Source organism: Metopolophium dirhodum, chromosome 1 (assembly GCF_019925205.1).
Source record: "Metopolophium dirhodum isolate CAU chromosome 1, ASM1992520v1, whole genome shotgun sequence".
NCBI classification, from domain to species: domain Eukaryota; kingdom Metazoa; phylum Arthropoda; class Insecta; order Hemiptera; family Aphididae; genus Metopolophium; species Metopolophium dirhodum.
In genome coordinates this window covers 53175033-53201548 of record NC_083560.1, presented here as the reverse complement: position 1 = coordinate 53201548, position 26516 = coordinate 53175033, and the positions used below count along the sequence as shown (strand labels likewise).

At 27.8% G+C, this 26516-nt stretch overlaps 1 protein-coding gene across 1 annotated transcript; it reads right to left on the bottom strand.

Annotated features, from left to right (window-relative positions):
• Positions 1-1951: 1951 nt before the first annotated feature.
• Positions 1952-10007, bottom strand: LOC132935312 (phenoloxidase 2-like). The gene is given in 14 exon segments (XM_061001813.1): positions 1952-2841; positions 3483-3718; positions 4407-4542; positions 4823-5011; positions 5077-5205; positions 5289-5453; positions 5718-5819; positions 5905-6055; positions 6206-6408; positions 7734-7957; positions 8359-8383; positions 8385-8549; positions 8791-8905; positions 9877-10007. Coding segments are annotated over 13 exon segments (2109 nt in total). The 5' UTR covers positions 8899-8905; positions 9877-10007; the 3' UTR covers positions 1952-2565.
• Between the last annotated feature and the right edge of the window lie 16509 nt (positions 10008-26516).

The window sequence follows — 26516 nt, the reverse complement described above, 5'->3', positions numbered from 1 at the left end:
GATTGGATTTTACGATACCAGCTTTGACCCAAATGAAATTGGCACGCAATAATGTGTACAGTTGAAAACGATTCATCGATTGCAATATGTGCACTTTTTTCAAAATCAAAATGTATTTTGTTAATTTGTATTTCTTTGTTAATTAATTTTTTACAAAATTCTTTAATTAATGACCACATTTCCTTATATTTATCACTTATCAGTTGATTTCGAATTTAAAAAACAATAAATCATAGGCAGATAATAATTGTTTTGTAATATGTGGATTGTATATAGTTGATACAAATATGACGGACAATATGTAAAAGTACCATCAGCAAAAAGTTCACGTACTTCTCACAACATAACTAAATTTGTATAACAAGTGAATATTGGTATGCTTTCATTATTTTTCATAAAACAAAATTGTTCGTTATTATTAGCAATGATATCGTTTTGATTTGAAAACAGTTGATGCTTAGCCTCGTCTATTGATTTAGGAATAGTTAATATTAGTTTTCGCATAGCTTCATACATAGATTTCCTAAACAAACGCACATCTGAATGACTTATATTAACACTAGTTTGATCTTAAAGTTCTTTTCTGATTATTTAATTTGGTTTAGTAAACACATCATCAATGGCCTTTCGGTTAAGTGTAGACATTATTTTTTGTCGATTTAAAATATTTTCAGATGCGCTGTATTAAAGGTATATATAAATATACAGTATATACTTACCTATATATGTTACCTATATTATTTTGATAAATATGTATATTTGTATATATAGATTATGCATGTATGTACATATTTTATATACTTTTTAAACAAAGGAATATATATTTTACATTTTAGTGCCCAAACGTATCGCAATTTGGTATAAGTTGCCCAAATGAGTTGTAGCCCTGGGTCCGGACCCTCTTGGACCATATAATTAATTAAGAATAGTAAAATTCTACAAAAACTGTTATTAGCAACAAAAATAATAATTTGGTGATAGTTCCGCACTATGACAACAAAATTTATGATAATTGATAATAAGTACAAATAGTGTGAAAAAGAAAAATATTTCGTAATTTTCGTGTACCGTTGTATGCATAGTTATGCGGGACGCATTTTATCCCATTTTCCAAGTCTGTCCGGTATTAATCCCGATTTCCCCTTACTGTTAATTTAAAATTTTTAAGATTTATTTTATAATAAAAACGTTTTGTTTTCTATATTTTTGTATGCCATTATTCAATAGACTATTACAACCTACTTTTCAGTGGTATTATTGGATACTATTGTGTTGACCATTTTAGCGGGTATAAAATATAAAATTAATAATGTCACATTATTATTATTGTCATTTGTCGGCGAAATAAAAAGTAGGTACTTACTATACTGAGTTATACTTAATAATATTATAATATATGTAACCTTTACCTATTTATAATTTATTACTTTATTAGTATATGAAATAAATCCAAAAATAGCCAATAGCAATATAAAATTTAGACATGGTCTTAACAAAACTGAATAACGTATATCGACAGGCGTGACCAAAATACCAAATACTAATAAGTAATAATACCTATAATTATAATACCTATATATACATATACAGTATTATTTGCCAACAAACTTCCCAAGCGGTATCGTTATAATTTAGTAACAATATCGTAATTTGTGGCTATATTTACCAGTTTTCCTGAAATCCCAAAATCATAATTTATATTTAATTTCATTACTTTACGACTCAACGCCCTAATGGCCTACTTATTTTAAATATTTTAGTTAACTTATATCCGTCGACTTGGCAACTGGTAAATAAATAGTTACCTACATAATTCCCCATTGTCTTAGTTCTTGTAGTTTCTTAAGACAAATGTAACTAAATAACTAATGTACATTAATAAACCTAGTTATAGGTATAAATAGCTATATATTATTATTATAAATAGTATAAATTAAAATACAGCCAAAAATAGGTTTAAAATATGTTGTATGGTTTATTACGTATAATATATGTTACAATAATAATTATATTGTGTGTATTGTAGGTATATAAATGTGGTAGTATATTATTAGTATGTAGGTATGCATAATACATTAATAAATGTATATTGGTAAAAAATCGAATGGGTACATATTATACAGTAGTGTAGTAAAATCGAGACACAATTATTAACACGCACGCTTAAAACGATAAATAGTCGAATAGTCGATGTAAGTAATAATATTATAACTTAAAAAAGAGAGAAATCAACCTATAGGTAACAATGTTGAGATTTGCGAAAGACATTGAGTCATGATTTGAACAATAAACATATTGTACTTTGACAGTTTTAAATTGAAAAATAATTTTGTTTTCAGCGATATACCTATGTATTATTATTTATAGCAAACATCATCAAGACGTATTTAAGTGTAACAAAAAAATCATCCTACGAATTTCAGGTAGACTTCGAGCAAGAAGACTGTTCGTGTCCATGTCAATACATCGACTAATGACTAAATTATATGCTATCTATAGACTTATTTAACAAAGGTCTAGGTATTTTAACCGTGCGTGTTGTATCCACTGCGATTTGCGAAGTCCTCAGTTCCTCTTGTTGTTATTAGCACTGGTTCCCGCGGCCGTTCTGTTCACTGTAGCGTTTTGCAACGGAGCTACCGTACGGTTGGTGAAACGGATGCGTACGTCTTGTACGACCATGTTGGTCGTCAAAAACTGTTGAAGAGTGACCACGCCGTCCCGAGGAGTGCGGTCGAACGGATAGCCCATGGACCTGGAGTCCGGATAACGGGAGTTAAGGATTCCACAGTAGCTTGATGCGTCGTCGCAAGTTTGCCCGTCCCCTTGAGCGTTTGCCACCTGTTGAGGACAACATAGAGTGGTATTTTTATAGTAAATCATATAATAACCAGTACCAGTAAGAGTAAAATAATTCAAGCACATTTATAGTCTTATTGTTAGTACCTACGAAATTCGGCGTTTAAATAGTATTATTCTCAGGTATTTATAAAGTGCAGGCGATTTATAAGTATATATTGTTATTCATATTAAATTGTTGGATTTCTATATTACATTTTTAATGGCACTTTTATATAGAACACAATAATACTATAATGATTTGTGATAGTTTATTTTAAAAACCGTTATACTTAACATTCGCAACACAGACAACGATGAAGATACGTAAATTATGGTGAGCAATTCAAAATAATCATAATTTTAAAATGCAACTAAATTTGTTATAGCATTAAGACTACCTATCAACAAAAAAAAAACATTTAAAATTTAACTATGGATCATTTTTTTTCTTTTAAATGTTTCAAATACTTTTAAAAATGTATTATTATTATACAACCTACTCAATTGTCAAGAAAGTTATTTGAATAGTATTTTAAGTACATTTGAGAATTTAGGGTAAATATTTTTATGAAATACCTACTAAATAAACAATTATTTAGTATTTCATAAAGATTCGTATAAATAATCGAAATAACACATACCTGATCAATTTCGCCATTAGATACCATAACAAACAATTGACACTGGAACCCTTCGGGCGACCCTTTGGCTATCAACATGTTTTGTGGCCACCCACAACCACAAAAGTTGAACATTGGCGCTGCATCTGAGTTGGCAGCCGGCCTGTTACTTCCTTGGTTTCTATACGTTATTTCATGTGGTATAGTTACTGATGATTCAATCGATCGACGGACGATTTCGTTTCTTCCCCTTTTTACTGTGCACATATTCATAAAGTAATTGAGTAATATTAATATTAATAATAATAAAATATTAATAATTGATAGGTACAATATATTTTCATCATGTGATCGAAAGCATACAATTATAATTTGCAATATAATTATTATAATAAATGTCATAGGTATGCGTTAATACCATTTAAGACTAATAAAATAATACAATTTTTGTTTGCATCAAAACATAATAAATATAAGTTTTAACCCTTTTTATTATTGTTATGTATTATAAGTACTTTTATATATATTATATATTGTTTAAAACAATTTATATATTCAAGGAAATGTCTCGATTTTTTTTTTTAATAATATAATGATGTAATTTTATATTATCTTAGTGTTAATTTAGATCTACGTGATAATTAGTTTGAATAAAATATATGTGTATATTATAATATACGTGACAATAAGTTTGAAATTAGCTTTTAGAAGGTTGAATGTCAAACGTTAATTCAATGGTAGTTAAGTTTAACAATTCTTAAATTTAATAACGTGATAGTCGATGGCAAATGTTTTTGAATTGCTATATACGACAGCTATAATATCTCCTTAATATAAAATTAATTATTTTTAATTTATGAATTTCTCAAAAAACAAATTAGTATTCAGCTTAATATGCAATATCTAATAAAATAAATAATATTATTTGATCATCAAAACACTTACGTGATGTACTAAATTTGTCAAGTTCAACAAAAAGTTTTCTTTGTTCTCTAAATAAGAATGGTAAACCACGTTCATCAAATTTAGGTGCCAAGAAGATACGAACTGTTCCAATTCGTTGATTTCCATTATTCTCAACCTATTAATACAAATAAAATAATCACTAAACCGTTTTAGCTAAGCCACATCATAAAAATTATTAAATTCACAATTTATTATTTTATGCAACTCGAAAGTCGATTGGAGTTGTATTACTCTGTGGTTTTCGGTTGGTATATACTATATATATACCTACCTACTACTTTATATTTTGTTAAGTACTATAGAAGTATAGAGATATTTAAAATTTAAAACCATCATTAAATTGAAACTTATTAGCAAATACAACATTTTGATAAAATATTAGTTAGTATACTTACTACAATTTTATAATTGAACGGGGCGTGTTGTAAGTGAGTAAACCTTGCAAATATTGATCCACGTGGTAAGAAGTCCAAGCCTCTAGATAAGTCGGTGTCACTTTGTTGCCAAAACGTCGCAAATTCATTACGTGGTAACCCAGTGGCTGTTACTTCAACGCTTTGCACAGCTACGTTGTCGAAGCCCAACTATAAAATATAAAATGTTATTGAACGATTTTAAAAATGTAACTATATTATGATATGGTTTTTACATTTTGAACGTTATAACTTGGTATCGTAGCTTTAAATTCTTGGAATATATCATCAATATATGCGTGCCAACGGTAAAATATTGGATCACGCATAGCTGTCGCCGAGTCACCCATAACGCTATAGTTTTCCTGAAAAAAATTTTTTCAGTTATAAGTTTTAGTAAAGTTTTAGGTGTAATTATATTAATAAAACAATAAAAAAATTGTCTTACCAAAAATCTATTATCAGGATCGTGAATATAAGCAATTGCGTTGTGACCATTATTATGAAGAGAACCGTACAAATTTGGATTTTGACTTAATATACTAGATTCCATAAGATTTCCTAATATATCTATTCCATCAGTTTCTGTTAATCTAACTTGTTGACCGGCAGTCTGTAATAAAATGAAACATTTTATACTTTACACCGTCAGGTCTTTGAAATTCCATTATAATATTATGCAGGTTTTATATAAAAGGAAGAGCAGATTCACAGTTCCGATTTTTTAAATATTTTATCGGACGGCTAAATATTTCCAATAAAATATTCGACCACTAAAGCTTTACTATGGTCTATGATACAAAATTTACATAAAAATATTATTATTAATAAATAAATATTATCACTGTTTTATTTTTAATTCAAGTCTCGTAATTACGTTGATAATAAATCCAGAATGAATAGCATTGAATATGCGGTCTCTCCAACGCACAAGATCTTCGATGTCAAACGTGATTTGTTCTACTTCCCTGCTAATATTCTGTTGTTCACAAAAAAAAAATATACAACATAATATAGTACCTATGTGTGTTTAAAAGTTATAGTATATAAAATTAAAATATTACTTGAAGTACAGCATTGACTGGTCTAGGAGGCCACACACGATTGGCTAGAATATTATCCAATTTTGGGAAGTAACCCTCTGCAATCGGTTGATCCCAGTTGGTTAAACGAACTACTCTGTTCATATTATTGCTTAACCGTTCCATGTTGTATCTAAATTGAAACGTATATAATTATGCATATTTATATTATGTATATATATATATATATTAATATTACATACAGTTGTACGTATATAAATCAACGCATACAATATAATATACTTAAATAACTATTATTTAACTAATTATTATTATTATTCACCTAGCTATAATCTGTTGGTGCATGTAAAAAAATAATTCACCACGCCTGTTCTTATTTACAATGTTGAGCGGTCCGTCGAACGGGTAGACCAAATGCCAATGCCAATGATGAAGATTTATGCCGATGTCTTCACGGAAGTAGCTAATCCTGTGCTCCGCATCCAAATTGTTGGCAGAATAATCGTGAGGTATTTCGATGGGAGTCTGTTGGAATAACATATATAAATATAAAATATATTGTACATTAATTTCATAGATTATAGATGCAAATATTAATAGACATTATACATATTTATACGGTTTAGCCGTTTTGCATAATTTTTATTGGTCGGTCAAAAAATAGCTTTATATTATATATTATATTATATCAAGGCTTGAATTTGAAAAAAAAATTCCGTTTTATGTTATTTACAATTAAAACGTTATCCAAGTTTTGCGTTTATGGTTATATAGAATTAAAACGTTATACATGTTTTGTGTTAATCATTATTTAAAATAGTGTTAATACCTACCTATAAAATTTAAAATTAATAACTTATACGGGTAGGTAATGGCCCAGATACGGAATATAATTTAATCAATTCTTAGATTGTTTGCATAAAATAAATGTTTCTACGAAACCAATAGACCTTTTAAATAAATGGATTTTAAATTATTTCGTTTTGCGTTATTATTCATTAAATGAAATTTTATAAATAGTTACGTTTTGCGTTATTTTTCGTTTAATGATATTCTATAAATTACGTTTTGCGTTATGTTTTGTTTAATGATATATAATATAATTTGTTAATCGTTATGTTTTGTTTTGCGGTATTTAATTATTTTTGATTATCACTTTCCGGTATAATTATGGATACAAATTTCAATCGTTTTTTGTCAAATATAACGTTATTATAACATTTGCAAGCCCTGATATGTATGTATATACATTATACAGGTACCTACATGGTATATACCAATAATTCGTATGTTAAGACCTTATGATTCTGTTGATATAATTTTACTTCGTGTATTATAGAACTTATTGTAAGTTTATTAGTACTAAAAATGTAGGCATGCTCTATAGTATTTTAATTTATTTTCATAACTAATAAAACGTAGTGTTATAAAAACGTATGCACCTATGGTAAATGGTAATTAAGGCGCAGCATTCGGAATCGTGTACAAACTATAATACAGCTCTTCACCTACATATTATAATATTATATTATTATTATAAGTTAACTGTAAATTTGGCCAGTTTTTGATTATTGCGTTGTTGTAGAAATTAATAATGTTCTACATATAGGATAGGTAGGTACCTAGCCTAGTTTTCGTTATCAAAATATTTGATTTTTATACTTAAGCTTCTTAAATCATTTATGAAAAAATAAAAATCTATTTCAGTAAATATAAAAATTGGACGCTTTTTAGAATATTCGCTTCTTTGTAATTAGTGATTTTTACTTTTACCCTATTATCCGCGTATAATGTTCAATTAATGTTATTATTCACGGATCGAATTACCACGGGATAACCGTAACACTTACCCTAGAGCCGGTTTGGACCACAGCCGATTCTTCTCTGGCTCGTGCGAACACCGAAGAGTCCATATACAGACTTGGGAACATTTCGGAGTGCGACGGTAGTCTCAAATTACGAGTATCGGGTCTGTGTATCAACGCTACGGACAGTGCGTAAGTAAACATGTACGGGTTGATCCGGTCGCGACAGTACACGGAAAGCGACAAGAGTTCGTCATACGATTTCGCGTCTGAAAATAACATAGAAAATAAATTATATCATTAATAATATGTTTTTATTTCGTAACCATTTAAAGTAGATAGTATAGGTATTAGGTACTAAATAAGTTGTACCATCATATTATAATATTATATGTTCAACTGCTCATAAATGTTTTTTTTTTAATATAGAATTACATATTGCACGTGCATGGGGTGCATAATATAATACATCGAAACTTCCGTATAACGAACTTCCATTTAACAACATTTTCCGTTTTAAACGAAATATTTTTTGAGAATCAAACCAAATTAGAACCAAATTTATTCAATTCCATTCAACGAAATTGTCTATAATACCATTTTTTTTATGCCCCTGCATGAGACTTCGTAATATGGAAGTTTCACTGCATAATATATTAATTATACTAACTCATTAGAATCTCGATTAGCTTCGCGGGCCATTTTACTGTGGGACTGGTTGAAAAGCGAAAACGGCATATCTCTCTTAAGTCCCAGTGGAATCGACAAGTCGGGAATACTGCTCAACTTAGTGACTGGAACGGTTTTACCACCGGGAAAACGAGTTTGGATGTCCGACGCCAATGGCTTGTACCGGTCGATCTGAATAAAATGAAAATAAATACACAACTATCAAACTATAGGATATATAGATACTCAATAATATGCGATATTATTATGGTATCGAATAGTATAAACTGTTGAAAGGTCGAAAATCATTATAATATAAATAATAATAGACTAAAACCTTAGCTGGAGTATTTGTTTTTATTTCAATTCAAATCGATGGCTTACACATTTTTGATGAATAATAAGCTATACAAATAATACGTGTATTACTTACCAAGTATTCAGTGGGTACATCGAAAGACACATTTTCTTCGCCTTTTCCAATGAATATAGGTTCGGTAGGACGATCGAACAAGTACAAAATATTATTTTTTTCCGCCATACTGTTTCTTTTTATATCCTTTCTTTTGTATGTAAATATAACATAAAAGTTAGTTTATACAATGTTTAATGATCATTCTTGGTAATTTAATATTTATAATATATAGGTAGGTACGTTACACATCATATACAGTATTTTAGTATTTATGAAAATATTAAAGTTTTAGTTGATATCATGTTAAAAATGTTTATACTCGCTACAAAAATGCTCAGCTTGAAAATTTTCTCATAAATTTACTTATAGAATTTTAAGTTATCTAAAATATACTGACGCAATTTTTTCATAAACATTTCAAGTTATTTTATTTACATTTAAACAAAAAACAACAATTTTAATTATTTTGTTATAATTTTTTAAAAAAAAACTTAAAACTTTTTACCACTACGTATATTATTATGTACCTATTGTAACTATTGCACAGCGTTCTACGGTATTGAATATTAAGTTATGAGTTAACAACAACTATAACAAGTATCAACTTACAACTAGTTATAGTGATATTGTATAAAATATAGTATTAAAATAATTATTATAAAATATATGCGATTTATTTTTGGAAAATAATAGTTTAACCGTATTACTGTATTAGTATATTACCAAGCTAAAAATTAACTACTAATCACAGTTTAAATATATAGGTAATTAATTAGTATATTAATCCTACTATAAGAAAATATATAAGCTGACAAAACGTTTTCGCTCAAAATCGTTTTAACTTTGGATTAACATTATAAGTTATAACCAAAATGATATTATATTCAGTATTGTATATTAGGTATATATTATATTATAAATTATAATATATAATTGAAACAGTTGTTTTAAATAATTTATCAAAATATATTAAAATTTTAAAATGTTTAATTATATATATTATTATATAGGTACCTACCTACATATTTTATTATTAAAACGTTTTACAATGCCTATATATGTATAAATTTAATTAAAATGTATAACATTATGGTATATAATTACCAGTGTCTGTATATCTAGTGTATACAATCTGTATATACTGCTATAATTTCAGTGTTGACTTTAGAATATAATATATTATATACTTATGCGTATAATGTTGAGCGGAGAGAAAAATTTACTCGACTGATGCTGTCCTATGAACTCGCAGCGCTTTTATATTGAACACAAAACACCAAGTATCATAATGACAACAATAAAGTTATTGTGGTGGACATATAATCATATTTCCCAGTCGGAAAAGACCCGGACCACACGATATAATACTATTTCCGCGTTGATTAGAATGTTAGATATAAATATATGGACAATTTTTGCGACAACTATTTAAATAGCACAATAACATGTAATATATTAGATTATTAGGTATATATATATGTATGATTTATTTGAATATTAAATCCCTGGGAGTTTTTCAAAACCAAAGCAGGAAGTTGTGGCGGTTATTTGATCGACAATCGCGGCTAAACTATAATTAAACTGCTGTCTAACAATTCGGAGCGCATATCGTCTAATATAATAATTTACAATATTGTTCTCACACGATTAGCATATTGAGCGTAAAAAGAAGAATTCCGATCAACCATTGTTGCCGTCCGAATTGCGAAGTATATAGCGTATACTTTATTATAGTATAATATTATAAAATTAGAATCATTTTTTTATTAACCTATTGTTAGTTAATGATATATTATAAATAATAATGTTAATTCATATTAGTCTAGGTTGACGATATAATTTTAGAAATATTAAAAATTGAAAATTGGACGAAGGCATTATTAATGAAATTAAAAATATAAAAAATGCTTAAATACATAAGCATAATTTTGTTATAAACATTTTTTATTTTTTATTTATAGTTTAAATTTTAACGAAATTCGTCGAAATCCAAGGCTGAGCATTAACAAGTTTAAAAGTTAAAGTTAAGTTGCTTTTAACTAAGTTACATAACGAGTTACTATTTTTTAAGTACTTATCTAATTGTTAAATTGTTTTCCATGTGATGAAGTACCATATGTGTTAGTTAGTTATAGCGTCACGGTAAGTTAACTTTTTCCCTAAAACCATATATTTAAAAAAATATTCTATTTTGTAAAAATTAATTTTATAACATAATAATAATTGGAAATATAAAATATTTTGTAATAAATGAAAATTTATAATAATGGTTATAAATTATAATATTACATATTCACTGAATATATTACATAATCTAATATGCAAGGCTGGGCAAGTTAATAATTTTTTTTAACTAAGTTAAGTAAAGTTAATATGCACCAATAACAAAAAGTTAATAGTTAAAAGTTAATTTAACTATAGGTTAACTCAGTTATTAACTGACTAACCTATTTTAAATTAAATTAACTTTTTAACTTAACTTTAACTTTTTAACTCGTTAATGCCCAGTCTTGCTAATATGTATTATTGTATTAACTATTATAAACAGAAAAGTTATAGAGGTAACCAAATCATTGAGAATAGAAAAATATAACTCAGTATCCTATACACGTTTCAATGTTTGTTTACTCATTAGTCATTACTTATTAATCAGTATTACTTATCATTATTATATTTCTATTTATTCATATAATAACAGTCAAATTGAATAATAATTAATATTATATTTGTCCGTTATTAGTTATATTATAATAATGAATTTAGTTAGGTATTATAATTTAGTATAGTTGTGGATCATTAAGTAAACAAATACATAAAAATAAATAAATAATTTTGTTGGATTTCATCATTGATTAAAGTATTAAATTATATAAGTACTTACAGCAATTATTTTTAATACATACATTTATTCAATTAGGTTATTTGTTAGTTTTTTTTTTTATAAGAAAACAAATTAACTTGTTTTTAAACAAATTTATGTTACTATTTTAACTTAACTTGTTTTTTTTATATCAACTTAACTTAGCGAGTCAAAACAATTAGGTTATTCACTCAGATTAGTGACAAGATCACGAAAATCTACAAATTATTTCGTAATTAAAAAATGTATGTAACATTTTTTATTTTTATAGCTAGGTAACAAGCTAGCTAAGGCTTGGAAATTTAATAAAATAGATTCTTCTCATAAGTAGTTTTTTATAAGGAACCATAAAACTACTGATGCAAATGCAATATGTTTTGCAAAAATCATTTCAACTTATATCTTAAGCTGACACACCATCTGCGCTCAGAATCGTTTTTCAGTTTTTCGTGCCTACACAATATTATATTATATTATTGAATTCAGATTTAATACATTAAATTATTTTTATTGTATTTTTTATAAACTTTATGTTTATGTGTTTTATACAATTTACTATTTTGGCATCTAGGTATACTTATTGTATTCTAATTTAATAATAAAAACTGAGTTGTGTATTTCATTTTATGTTTGTGAAATTAATTTATCTATTTGTTTTGCATTACGCCATTCCGTACTATAAAATTGGTTTAGATTTATATCCGAAGTGTCATATTATATTTTCCGATATTTTGGACAGAAAAAATGTTGGATAGTTGAATAATAATTTGTTATTTTTCTAGCTCGTGTGTAGGTTTATCTGATGTAGGTTTACAGTGAACACTGATGCGGTCGTACACACTCGTACACACTCGTACGTGGTACCGGTTAGTGTCAGCCTGGTACTTAAAGTGCCCCGGATGCATTTATAAAGAAGGGCCCTCAAAAATGTTATTTAAAAAATGATAAAAAAAAGTGCAAAATATAATATTTTGTAAAAGGTACACATTTAAGTTAAATACATAGTTATAGTAATTATTTATAATTCTAAAAAATCATATAAATAATACCTTATAATATTATGCAATTTAATATTTTTTAATGCGATTCAAGTTGTGTAGTTGATTTTATTTATATCAGCAATTTTTGATAAAATGATAATACTATAATAGTATTATAATTTTTAATGATATAGTATATAATAATATTCAATATCTAATATTTATATTACTATTGGGGTCCCTTAACAAAAATATGGCAGGAGGACGCGTTCGTGGCCTAGCGGCTATGGCCAGGCTGACACTGGTACCGGTACGTATTAGGAGGGGGGAATCGAACTTACATATGTTAATTCTTACATACGAGGTGTGTAAATTCTGACACAAATTTAAAATTGAGATAATATGTGAATTCCTACAAGTTAAGACAACAAGGTAGGTAGGTGCATATATTTTGTCTATAATATAATTATTAGGTTTTTCATTTCATTAATTTATTGATTCCATAATAGTTTGCAAGTTTAAATCATGTATTGGTCACAAGCCATTAATAAAATATCTTAATCTACGATAACCTGACTAATTTTATATTTATATACGATATACCTGTATTTTAAAGTTTAAGTAATTCGTTAATTGTAGTTTTTATGCCAACATTTTTTAATACTGTGTCTAAAACGTATACCTAGTGGCGGCTAGTACCTACACACAGGCACGGATCCAAAGCAATAATCTGATTTGGCGGGGGGGGGGGGGGCAACGATTTTTTATAACACAAAAAAAATTACACTACTATTATACACGTTATTCTTAATTTAAAATGTTTTCCCAATATTAGTAAAATCTTAATGTAATAAATTAATTAATGGTTATAATATATTAAATAACAAAATCCAGACGTCTTTTCATATTGTTGCTTTTTTCCAAAACGGTCAATTATTACGTCAATGTTTATGAAAATTTCCTTAGGAAAATTGAAGAAATAATATAGCTGTGGGGCCTGGCCCCTAGACTCTCTGGATCAAACCCCACCTACACATTAATATCCACCACCTATTACTCTAAAGACTTTTTGAAATGTTGTAATAAAAAATGAAATTTCCTGTTCCTTATTTCATATTTGTATTTATATTTACTCCAAACATAAAAATATTGATTTTTTATGGCTTAAAATTATTTTAATACATTTATGCTAGGTAGGTAGGTACGTATATACTATATACCATGCGTGTAATTAATTTATATTTTAAAAATAGGTACTTTGAAATAAAATTTACCAAAAACATGGGATATTAATAATATTATATATTTTTATCATATTATAATATAATATTAGCTTAAGTGAAAACCAAGATTTCGTGGGATAAATGTCTTAAATCAATCCAACTATTTTACGTACCTATATGATATTGTGCAGGTCGCAGGTACCTATAATATGTATATTTACTGAATACTGATGTACGTATTTTTCCACCATCATGATCTCATAAGCAAATAATAACAACGCATACATATGGGCTTTTTGTTCCGAGATGGTAAGGTGATAGCGCTCTACGTGTTATGAACGGTCGCGAGATTTGAAAAGGCCACTGGCGATCGCTCGCACGGTGACGGGGTATCCCGGCATGTTGGCGCTTACCATAGAATGATACTCTATGGCTTTAACTCGTTATTATAATGGTCCAGTAGTGCCGATTATCTATGTACCTATATCACAAAGATGGATCCAGACCAAGATAATTGTTTTGGGGAATTTTAAAGGGCACACCACACACATGATGTAGATAAAATTAAAAATATTAATTTTGATATAGGTTAGTCATTTTAAAGTGTTTATTTAGGTTTATACATATTTTACTTGTTACTTTTCACATTCTAGTACAGAACAATTAAATTAATTAAGCAAATCCCTATTTACCCCTGAAGTAATTACGTCAACAACTTAAGCTTGGGACGGGAGTCACCCCAATCGCTTCGCTCTGGATATATTATACATATACAACAGAACAGGTACCGAGGATACAGCGGTGACGACGCGCAGGTACAATCGACGTCAAACCAAAAATAATGTAACAATAATTGCTCCACTATGCAAGTGGGATACCCCACACTGTATAGGATTAGTTTTTACTAATTATAGATTAAGACATGCTTGTTTTCATGCTAACAATTTATTTACAATTTTCATTTTTTTTCACCTTCCCGATTTCAGTTACCAAGGGTGTCGACAGTGTCCTAATATATTATAATTATTGACGTTATTCTTCGTCCCACATTGTTAAGGAATTCAAAATACACCAGTTTTAAAAGTATTTTATATAAAATATTGTTAAGTATTTTACAATAGCTATATAATAATAATATGCGATTAGAAGTAGAAATATCACTATTCATTATTTAGCTCAAATCGTAAATATAAGTAGGTACAGCGGCGGATCTAGACATTTTTGAAAGGGGGGGGGGGCACATTATTTATATTACAGTAAATTAATTATAAATTAATATAAATTATAAGATATATGAATTAAAAAAAAGACGGTCGGTAATTGGACCACATTTTGTCTACTGGCTTCATATAAAATAAATCTGTAGCGATGTTTTATGTTCTTTGTAAATTATGGTTTTGGCTATTTTTAATTTTCATCGATTTCATTTGATGGCAGCCTCTGCTAATTCTATATTATTTAATATTTGTTAATTTAATACGTTTTGAAAAGTCACGCGATCGGTTTAGATATATTTTCGTGTGCACTGCAGTGTTATAACACTATAACCTATAGGTATATTGTAACGTATTATTATTAAATTTAACAGTGGCCCAATGCCCAATCACCAAGTCTATCTGTTATAAATGTAAATCTGCAGTGGTCCAATTACCGTATACCTTTTTGAATAAAGGTTAATTGTGGCTCAATTCCCGGGTGCCTTAAAAACATAATAATATGTTAATACCTAATAATTACAAATCTAATGGGAGTTTTCTTTTATGTTTTTTCGCAAATATGTCCAATAGCTCTTTTAGGGTTACAGCTATATCTTTATTAATATGACGCATTCTCTGTATTCATTAACATGGGGGAGGGGGGCGTGCCTCTGTGCCCACCCACCTGGATTCGTCACTGAGTAGCCACCTATTAACTATTATAGTAGTGACTAGTGGACACTATCGATTGCATACGACGCAAATTTCAATAATTTTGAAAGTCACGGAATAAACACATGTTATTTCGCTGTTAAAATTTATTTATTTTCATTTCATTATACCTACCAAAGTCCACAGAATAATATAGATATTTCACTCGATCAGTAGATCGGGGATTAATGCAATGTATCTTCACCTACCCGCAATCAAACCGCATTGTACCTTCAGCACTTGCACTTGTTATAAATAATTATTTTATAGATTATATTTTAATAAAAAAATACAAAAGTATTGTATTAAAAACAGTGGCGGTAACTTTACATGAGGCGGAAAAATATTAAATAGTAAATACCCTATTGGCTATTACTCTAAGGGCCAGTTGTACCATCAAAGGGGTAAGTGGTAAGGGGTACTATAGGGGTAAGAGGTATAACAAAATATGTTTTAAAACATATCGCAAAGACAAAACAATTATTTTATCATATTCATAGATATAGATAATATTTCACGACCAAATGATAACAGACGTGCGCAGTGTTTCTTTCAGACAATTTTCTTCGGAAGGGCATTTGAAAAAATCGGAGGTGCATTATAATACGTATTATTTTATTTACACAATATCACATTATTATATTGTAATAGGTAGTCTGTTATGACTGTGAACATTATAATTAAATAGATACGTCATACCCAACATTTCGCATAAAGTTTTATATACACACATAGAATTATTATATATAACCTAACCTTATTTTTAAATACATGTATGTTAAGTTCAATATAGGTACAAAAAAAAAAATAAATAATAATAATAATAGCTAGAAAAAAACATTTTTACATTATTTTTAGTTAAAAGTTATTGAGTTTTAATTTTAAATGATATTATTACTGTTAATAAATTATTTTAAGTTCTAAAGAAATCGAAATCGGCGATTTTTTTTAGCTGCGTACAAATCTACCGTTTTGTCCAAAAAATCTTCTGTTGGAACTTCAGGCCCTTCAATACTGATAAGCATGCAATGCATTAACGTTCCATTTTTTTTCTCGTCTTTGTAAGAACTCTATTCATTGTGCTGAAAGATCTTTCAACCGAAGCTGTGGTAACGGGGATGACGAGAAGTATTTCACAAAGCTGTTGTAGTTCATTATATCCTATATCAGCTTCCATGGTTTTAATTAATGGACTTTCGTGTGCTTTGTATATTCCACTATCCAGCATAGACTTGATAAAAAAATTAAATGACTTCATATCTGCCAGTATAGCTTCTGCATTTAGCATTGGAAAATAACCACAAATTGTTTTCAATTCAGTGTCCTGTATAGGTACCAATGAAAGACTGGAAGCTCTCAAAGTGACTAGCAAATTTCATTATATTAATAGATTTGTCATTGAATCTATTATCAATTTCTCTGATTAAGCTTTCACAATACTCCTTCATTTGTTTTAATGTTGTTTTTGTATCTTCATCAGCAGTCAAATGCATTTCAGACCCAAACTTATCAAGTATTTCGTTTTGAATTTTTATTTACAAGTTACTATTGGTGTTTACACACTGACACTAATTTTTTTATGTCTAATAGTTGTAGTTTTGTATTGGCTTTAAATTAATGTTTATTATTTTTTTTGTCCTGTAAACACTTTTTCATCATACTAACTTTTTTTACTTTTTAACTTACTTTTTCATTAACTACACTGAAAAAAATCCTGATCATATAAAATAATACAAGTATAAAGGTAAATTAGTTCAGTATAATTAAAATATGGCAATATAAATTCAAGTTATTTATTTAAATAAGATAATCATTGAAAAAAAAATATTAGATATACCTACAATATGACAAAAGTAAATATACATTTAAATAGACTTTATACCATTAGGTTAGGACGGTTAGGTATTATAAAATATATTTTAGTAGGTACATATAAATTTAACTTTTTAACTGACTTAAAACTATAAATTTAAGAATTTAGATTAACTGCAGACCTTTTAATAATATAATAGTTTACCTTATTATGATTGTCAATGCTTTGATGCTGATTAAGAACTGTACTAAATTATTAAACAAATATAATTTGATTTTTTATCGTTTTATACAAATTTCAATAAATTAGGTACACAACACACAGTACCTAACAAATAACACAGTGCCAGTCAATACACTTCACCGTTTAAACTATAGTAAAGTAATACTAGTAATAGGTACATTATCACAGTGAACAACAATGATACACATTACAAACTAATGAAATAGGTACCTACGTATAAATCTGATAATATTTTTGGTGTTTAATAGTAGATGTACCTCTTATCTATTGTTGGTGATTCACTGTGGTATAGAATTTACATTTGTCTTATGACTATTTGATTTTTTTTTACTATTCTTCAAATTTTTCTCCGGGGGGCAGTAGACATTCTCCGAGGGGGCAAGGCCCCCCCGGAGAAGTACCTAAAAGAAACACTGGACGTGCGACACTGGGACGGCAGTTGAGCGGTTGATTTTAGCCGCCTCTGGCGGCGGTCTGCGCATGCGCTATTCACATTATTTTACGAGCTTACATTTGTGTGCGTAGACGCACCTTGCATGCACAAACTTAGGCGACGGCGGCTACCACCTCTGTATCGACATCGGTCAGCGGTGAGTGGTGAAAATTGAAACAGCAATAATAGCTCATAAGTTACGTTACAGAGAACATACTTAAAGGGACGCGCAGCCATTCTCGTGTTCGTACAAGTTCTGTACAAAAAAATAATATTCAAAATTGTTGTTTATTAAACTTAAATTATAAAGCATTTAATGTCTGAAATATATAAATAAAAATTAAAAATTAAAGTATATGATTACAATTTTAAAATTCAAAATAGTACAAAATACCAATACAAAGAAACAAATATTTTTATTTCCCTGATAATTACAAGTGAGGCGATGTCTCACTTGCCTCACCATCAAAACCGTCACTGATTAAAAATAATGATATAATAATAATTATGATCTAGGCAGGTAATATTATCTATATAAAAACAAGTATATTATTTTTAAACGTGTTATAGTTCTGTAATATTTTATTTATATAACTGAAAGTGTGAAACATCATCAACAGTAGGTACGTATATTTTATTATTAACTATATTTATATCGATCTATAATATTATATATACGATATTCGATATACCTACTATTATTATGCAGCAGCGAAACCAGACATTTTTCAAGGGGGGGGGGGGCACTTGTTAGAACGTTACTGTCAATGCAAATACTATAAATTATATTCATAGTGTTTGGTCGCCGACAATACAATATAGTTAAATAGTTTAGTTGTTGACACCACACCATACCTGACTATTAGATAGTATCAGATACGCTAACACGTCAATATTTTATGTTTCTATTGCAGACTCTATTTGGAATTTGAATTTATTCTATACTAATTAAGTAATTAATTATAATTCAAATAATTCAATATATGGACATTTGGTTTAATCAGAACCAAATGATAGAATTGGCTTTTATTTTCTAATTATTTAAAGAAAATATTTATAGTATTTACCTCCAATTTATTGTAAAATGGCCTCATATTGTTATTATTAAACAAATAATTAACTACAAAATCGAACTAACCACATAAAATATAAACAAAATTATATAAGTAGCACATGAAGATTGTAAAATAAAAGTTATTCGGGTTTCGGGTTAACCAAAATGTTCTAGGGGTTCCTGGTGTTTGATTTTTTTAAGGGGTTTTAAGGGTGTTACGGGTTCTGGTGAATTCGGATGTAAGGCCCTGCATGAAGCTTTCATGAAATATTTAATTTATGTAAAAAATTAAAATTAAAAAAAATAGTGTATTATATGTATTTTAAAGTCTACTAACAGCAAGAGAACATTATTGAAAGTTGGTTAATGTTATCGAATATTATTAAGTAATTAATAAATAATAGCCAATAGAGAATGTTGATAGGTAAGTGATAAATTAACCGAAAATAAAAATCCACATTTACCTAATTTATAACTATTAATGTAGTGATATTTGGTTAATGAGTCATTCGTTGTCGATATTTTCTATGTGCAATCAGTTATCATCTAAAACTAAAACCAAATTTCATTTAAAAGAAATAAAATAATTTTCAATATTTCACTGAAAAATTTTAATTAAACAATTTGGTTTCACTTGGCTAACTTGTTTGTAAATTGTAATTAAATGCCAATTTTTAATTTTTTGTAACTTCTACTATTGGTATCTACGTTTTTTCTATAATTATTTTATAAAGTTCATAAAATTTTATTGAAATTTAATATACTTTTATGGGGAGAACCATTTCTCCTAAATGAATATCTCAAATATGAATATTTCTTAGATATTATTTCAAACTTCGTTTTTAATATGTTGGTTGGTTGATTTCTAATAGTTCATGATTTTTTTTAGTTATTCGTATATTATATTGGATATGTAGTGTTTTTAAGTGCGTGGGAATCGGTTATCTGTGGCATAGCGTATAAGATACCGATGCGGTCGTATTAATGTTATACATTTATACGATGTATATGTTTAATAATACAATTATTTATATAAATGTATTGCAATAGTTGTAATATTGTAATATTATATATATCTTTATGGTTTATTTAATTATCAACCTATCAACTTCTTATAACTATCTAGAATCTAGATATTTGTGTTAAATGTTAAATAAATGAGTCATATAAATAATATAATACATTAAAAAAAAAATGTAGGTAAATATTATAAATAAAATATAACTAATCATCTTTTGTCAAAACAAATATTTGTTTATTGTGATATAATCTAAAAAAACCTAAATTCCTACATAGTCTAATATTACAAATATCTATGAATAGCTAAATGAAACTTTTCTAGTTTACTGGGCAATGGACACATTAAATTTTGGATATTTTAAGTATAACTTCGTTTACTTTTCAATACAGAGCACGGTGGGGAAAACGAAATTTGACGCTGGTCATTATAGTTGCAACTTGTATATTATGTATATGTATGCATGTATTTGAATATATATGATTTATTGATTTATATTCCAGGATATTTGTTTTTTGAATTATTTAATAATACCTAAAGAGTCAAGAATAACTAAACGCAGCCAAGAGCCAAAAGCTGCTGGTGTTAACGTGACAAAAAAGTGCAAATATTTTATTGAAACGTGAATGATCCAAAACTCTACTACAGGGGTGGCAAATTATTTTGACGCTACGTGCAAAAAATTACTTTTTTTTCGAACGTGCCATTAAATTATGAAAATAGGTACATTAAAACTGAGGTACTTACAATTTAAAAGCACATAGGCACTGCTATTTATCGGTCAGTAACGATTATTCAATTTAATGTGTTAAAAATAAAAATAATAGGTAAATATGTAATATAAATATTTTAATTTTTCACGTGCCGTCAAAATTGTTTTGCATAGAGCATATCGACGGTATTTTGTTAAAAGGGCGTATAAATTTTACTTTTTTTCAGGAAACAAATAAAACTGATTAATACTCAATTTTTAAGATAGAACATTCATTTATACATTTTATCAAACGTGAGACTCCATGGAACTAAAATTGCTTATTAAATTACTTGAACTAAATTTATATTTAATGGTATATTCATTTAAAAAAAAAAGTATGTGGTGTAGGCCCTTTTAACAATTTCAATTTTATAAACTCCCTTTTAAAAACATATAATAATAGTGGTATAAGTCCTTTTAACATTTTCATTTCTACAAACGCCCTTTTAATTTTATACAGTATTTGTATATCTATACATTATACTATATTGTATCTATTAACTTGTCGGTTTATTGTTAACTGATAATATGAAATTGGAGGGAAATTTGTTATTAAGTGTTACCAATACAAGTAATGTTCAGTGTGTAACCTAGTAAAACCACTTGGTTCAATCTGGTAATATACAAACACCAATAATCATAATTATTCTTACAAGCTGTAAAGGTTGTAAACAATTAGCAAGCATTCGGTGTGGTATAAGCCCTTTCAACAGTTCTGAGTAGATTATTTTAATTTTTAAAAGGGCGTCTGCATATCTTGTACTCGGTATTGCTATCTTATTTTTCAGTAGATGTATACGCCGTTTTACAAGAGTATGCTCGTGATTTTTCTGAACATTTAGATAACAAAAACGTATTTTTCGATTTTGTGTGGTAAACGTCCTTTTAACAGAATACCGTCGATATGAATTATCTTAATAACCACGATTATGAAATAATAGATAAAAATGCCTTATTCAGTATTCGAAAGTGCCGTCAACATGAATAGATTCTAACGATTATAGGAAATTTAAATTTGTAATAAGAAATTTATATATGACATATTAATTTAGTAGCCCAATTACCGGATGCAACAATATTAAAATCGTTGAAAATAGTGGCCCAATCACCGCGTCAACCTGTTATAAATGTAAAACTGTGGTGGCCCAAAATCCCGGGCGCCCCCCTGCGCTACACCCTAGAATAATCATGCCACTTCAACCAGTTCAACCTTTTTTTTGTTCACTAGAAAAGTGACGGAGAGCTACCGTTTTACCCTCGGACCTCAACCTGCTGGGTAGTACTAGCTAGTAGTCAGTGGTTCTCATTTTACTGTCACTACCTGATGCGCCCATCAGCTGCTGTACCGTGAACAACACGAATACCAGACAGGCATTAAATATCAAATTGTTGTCTTCCTTTTTTTTTGGGTAAGCATTCCACGCATTTGCCCGTTTATATTATTTCGTATAGTATAATATATAATTGGGAATTATTAATAGTATGAATGGTATTAAATATTTTTCAATCTCCATAATTCATGAATAATATAATTAATTTTTACTTAATAAATAGGTAATCACCCAATTGATTATTCATAACTTTTTTAAGAAATATCGAAACATAACTATACTTAAATACACATTGTTTTTTGAAACCAACATTAAAGAATATTTTAGTCATCGTTCCCAACCATAGGCCTGCATAGATCTTGCTGAAATGGAGTGGCCGAGGGGGGGGGGCAGCATTTTTATAACATAATTCTAATCAATTATTTTGTAGATATTTTTATGGTTAATTTATTAATATGAAAATTGTATACCTTAATTCAGCCTTATATTTGCAGCAATTTATATACTTAATTTGGAGAAAAATATTGAGCTCACAGGAATAGGAGCTGCCCACTTTGTTCTTTCCACACAAATGCCTATGTACTCAATGGGTTCCACATGAGAATAAAAATCATAATTCGTTTATACATAACATTAAAAATAGATTTTTGTTTGACAATTAATAAAAATAATTTATTTTATGGTAGTTTTTAAATACAAAATTATTTGAAGAATTTTTCATGAAATATGTTTTATCTTTAGTTAGGTACAATTGTTTATGCATGGTAGGTTAAATAAAGTAATTATGAAGTATTAAGTATGAGGTAGGTATCTATAATAAACAAACTTTCTTTATTTATTAAAAAATACTTTCTGGACTTAGATTAACTAATTTTATGTGAAATAAACCGGCTTAATGTTCTAATGAAATTGAAAATTGAAATATTAACTGACTAAATTAATAATTGTTAGTTTTTTCCTACTAAATTATACAAAAATAAAACACTGTTTATATACAATAAAATTTACAAGAGAAGATCAACTATTTATATGTGTATTTTGATTTTATTTCTGATGAAAAGGGGGAAATCAATATACAATACCTATGTTACCTATTTAGAACCTAAAAGAATTATTATAGAATCTAAAAAGTGTTCAATTTACTCAAACGTTATAAATATAATCCTAGCTCTAGCATATAAAAGAAAAACTATAAAATACTATTATTTTTAACAATATCAATGGACTCTCAACTTTTCAGCACAAATGGAAGTTCCGACATATCTCACATTTTAATGAAATCTCAAATAACACAGATAACTTGTTATTATATTGGTAAATGTTGGTACCAAATAATCCTAACTATGTAATAACCGAGGTATAACAAATAATTTAAGATTAGAAGAAAAACCACAAAAAGTAATTATTAAATATTATGTTTTATATACCTTTGTCTATAAACTATTATAAATATTATTAAGACATGTAAGATTTGAACGGCCTAAAGATGTTCAAACATTATTCAAAACTGCAAAAAATCATAATAATATAATAATAATGGATCACAGTACATATATATGTATGGGTACCTACATAGTTTGTGTTATCACATATACTACTCGAGTATTTTACCTATTTGAATTTTTTTTGTATAGTTCAGTTAGGTTTAAACATTGATGGTTTGCCTATCAGAAAAAGTTCCTGGCCAATTTAAATTTATTTTAAAATATTCCAAAAGACAAAATTGTACAAAATAGTTTTACTCTGGGTCTTATCAGTTGGTGTTTATCATGCTAAATGAAAAAAAACCAAATTGTATCAAACATTTTCTAGAATTTTTTATATTTTAAATAAATACAATTTTACTAAATGGTGGCTTTTTAAGTAGGTACATGATGAAACATTTCTTGTTATATTTCACAAGATGTTTTTGATCCCCCAGCAAAAGCTTTTATTTTAAATGTGAAAGACTACAACAGATATGATAGTTGTAACTTTTGTTTAACTGTAGGTTTATTTACAAACATTAGAACGTGTTTGGATGAAATTAATGCACTATTAAGAACAAATCAATCAATACGCTTAGAACAAGCTGATGAATATCATATAGGTAGGCTATCACCTATTGACATCACCTCATCATAAGTTTTAGATTAAATATTTACATGCATACATGTTGTTTGTTTAGGGGTAGTCAAGAGGTTTTTAAAATGTTGGGTTAAAGGGAAAAATCTGTACAGTTTTTAATAATAATAATCAAAAGGTATCTTTTGAATTAATTAGTTTATAAACATACTTGCCTTCATGATTTAATATACTTCACAGATCTCTTGATGAATTGGATTATTAGAAAGTAACCAAATGTCGTACTTTATTTCTCTGTACAGGAATTATAGCTTTAAAGGACAGATTAAAGAAACACTTATTTCAACATTTTATACTTTTACATAGTACTATTATACTTGCTCGACTTTGTACTAATACAATGGACCTTTAGATCAATTCAGTGCGTTTAAGTATGAAAATTGCTTAAAAAATATTTAAAACAATTTATAATATAACTATTTGCTTTCAAATTGAACTGAATCAATTAAAATATAAGTGCTTTTATTTCCAGTTATCCGAAATAAAAAGTGTGGCACTATTATTACTACCTTAACAAAAATGATTTCATTTTAAAGATTAGCTCATATTTGAATTTCCGGTAAACTTATTTTTTTTTTGTTAAAGAAAGAGAAACTATTGAGGCTTCTTGATTTTTTCTTCAAATCTTAGATATAAAAACAAAAATAATTAACAAATTTTCATGATTTTGACAAACCTCATTAAAATTCTAACATAAATCTCTACTTAAATATTATTGTGGATTTACGCTCAAATTTTTTTTGATATACAGTGACAACAACTTATGAGGAACTCAATATTAAATTAATTTTAAGTTTTATAACTGAGAGAATGATTTCTTAGCGACAATAATTGAAAAAAAAAAATAATAAAAATAAAAATGTCTTACATGGTACTTCCATAAATAGCTCAAACAGTCAAAATGTTTTGAAAATTGTATCATGAAAAAAAAATTCCTACTGTTATATTATTTGTACAAAAACTGGGTTTTGAGTGAAAATTTTTGTTTTTCTCGATGCTTTTAAAAACAATAAAGAGTTTTCGATTTTGACATCTCAAAAGTACCAACTAGATTCACTTTTCTACAAGAAAAGATACTGATGTTAAAAATTGAACTACAATGATTCTTCTCTATTAAGAAAAAGATTTATAGACAAAAAACATTGTATAAACAATGCATTCACCACTCAGCTCAGAATTTAAAAGTGAAGTACCTATTCGAAGGTTTAATATTTTACATACAATTATATAACTATGATAAATATAGTTGTTATATATTTTAATATACAATGAAATTCAGCACTCAGCAATGCTAGTTATTATTATAAGTACTACAGTAATACCTGACTTGGGGACAAAATGATAGGTATTTAAAGGTATTTCTACCTGTCTATAACAACCCCTTTCTAGTACAGACACAGACAGTAATATTCCTCTCTGACGTTGGTGTATCTAGGGGGGATATGGTCCCCCTGAGACACAATACATGTATATAATAATATGAATATAATATGTGTATACTGAATGTCTATTAAAAATTGTATATCCCCTCCCTCCATGAAAAAATCCTAGATACGCTACTGCTTCCGATACTTTGATAACAGAAAATAATGTTAGTTTAACTTAAATATAATTGCATGCATATGTACAAATACTAAACATGACAATGCTGCTTGCGATTGCATATATTCAAGCCTTGACAGTCAAGGCATGGTGGGTTACGACTAATTACATACTCCGATATATTTATTATTATGTATTAATGTTTAATTGATCATTGATGTACAGTCGATGCCAGATAAATTTAGACGGCGGCGGCGGCGCTTTTCAGTAAGTGTAGAAAACCTTACCAGTTCAAACTTGGCTCAGTGCAAAAATTTTTATTTATTATTATTATTATTATTATATTATTTATATTATTTTACAATTTCTACTTTTTGTTCTTAAATAAAAGATTATTATCAGAATATTTGATTTTAAATTAATATCGTAAAATAATTTTTGTGACAATTGTTGGTTTATTGA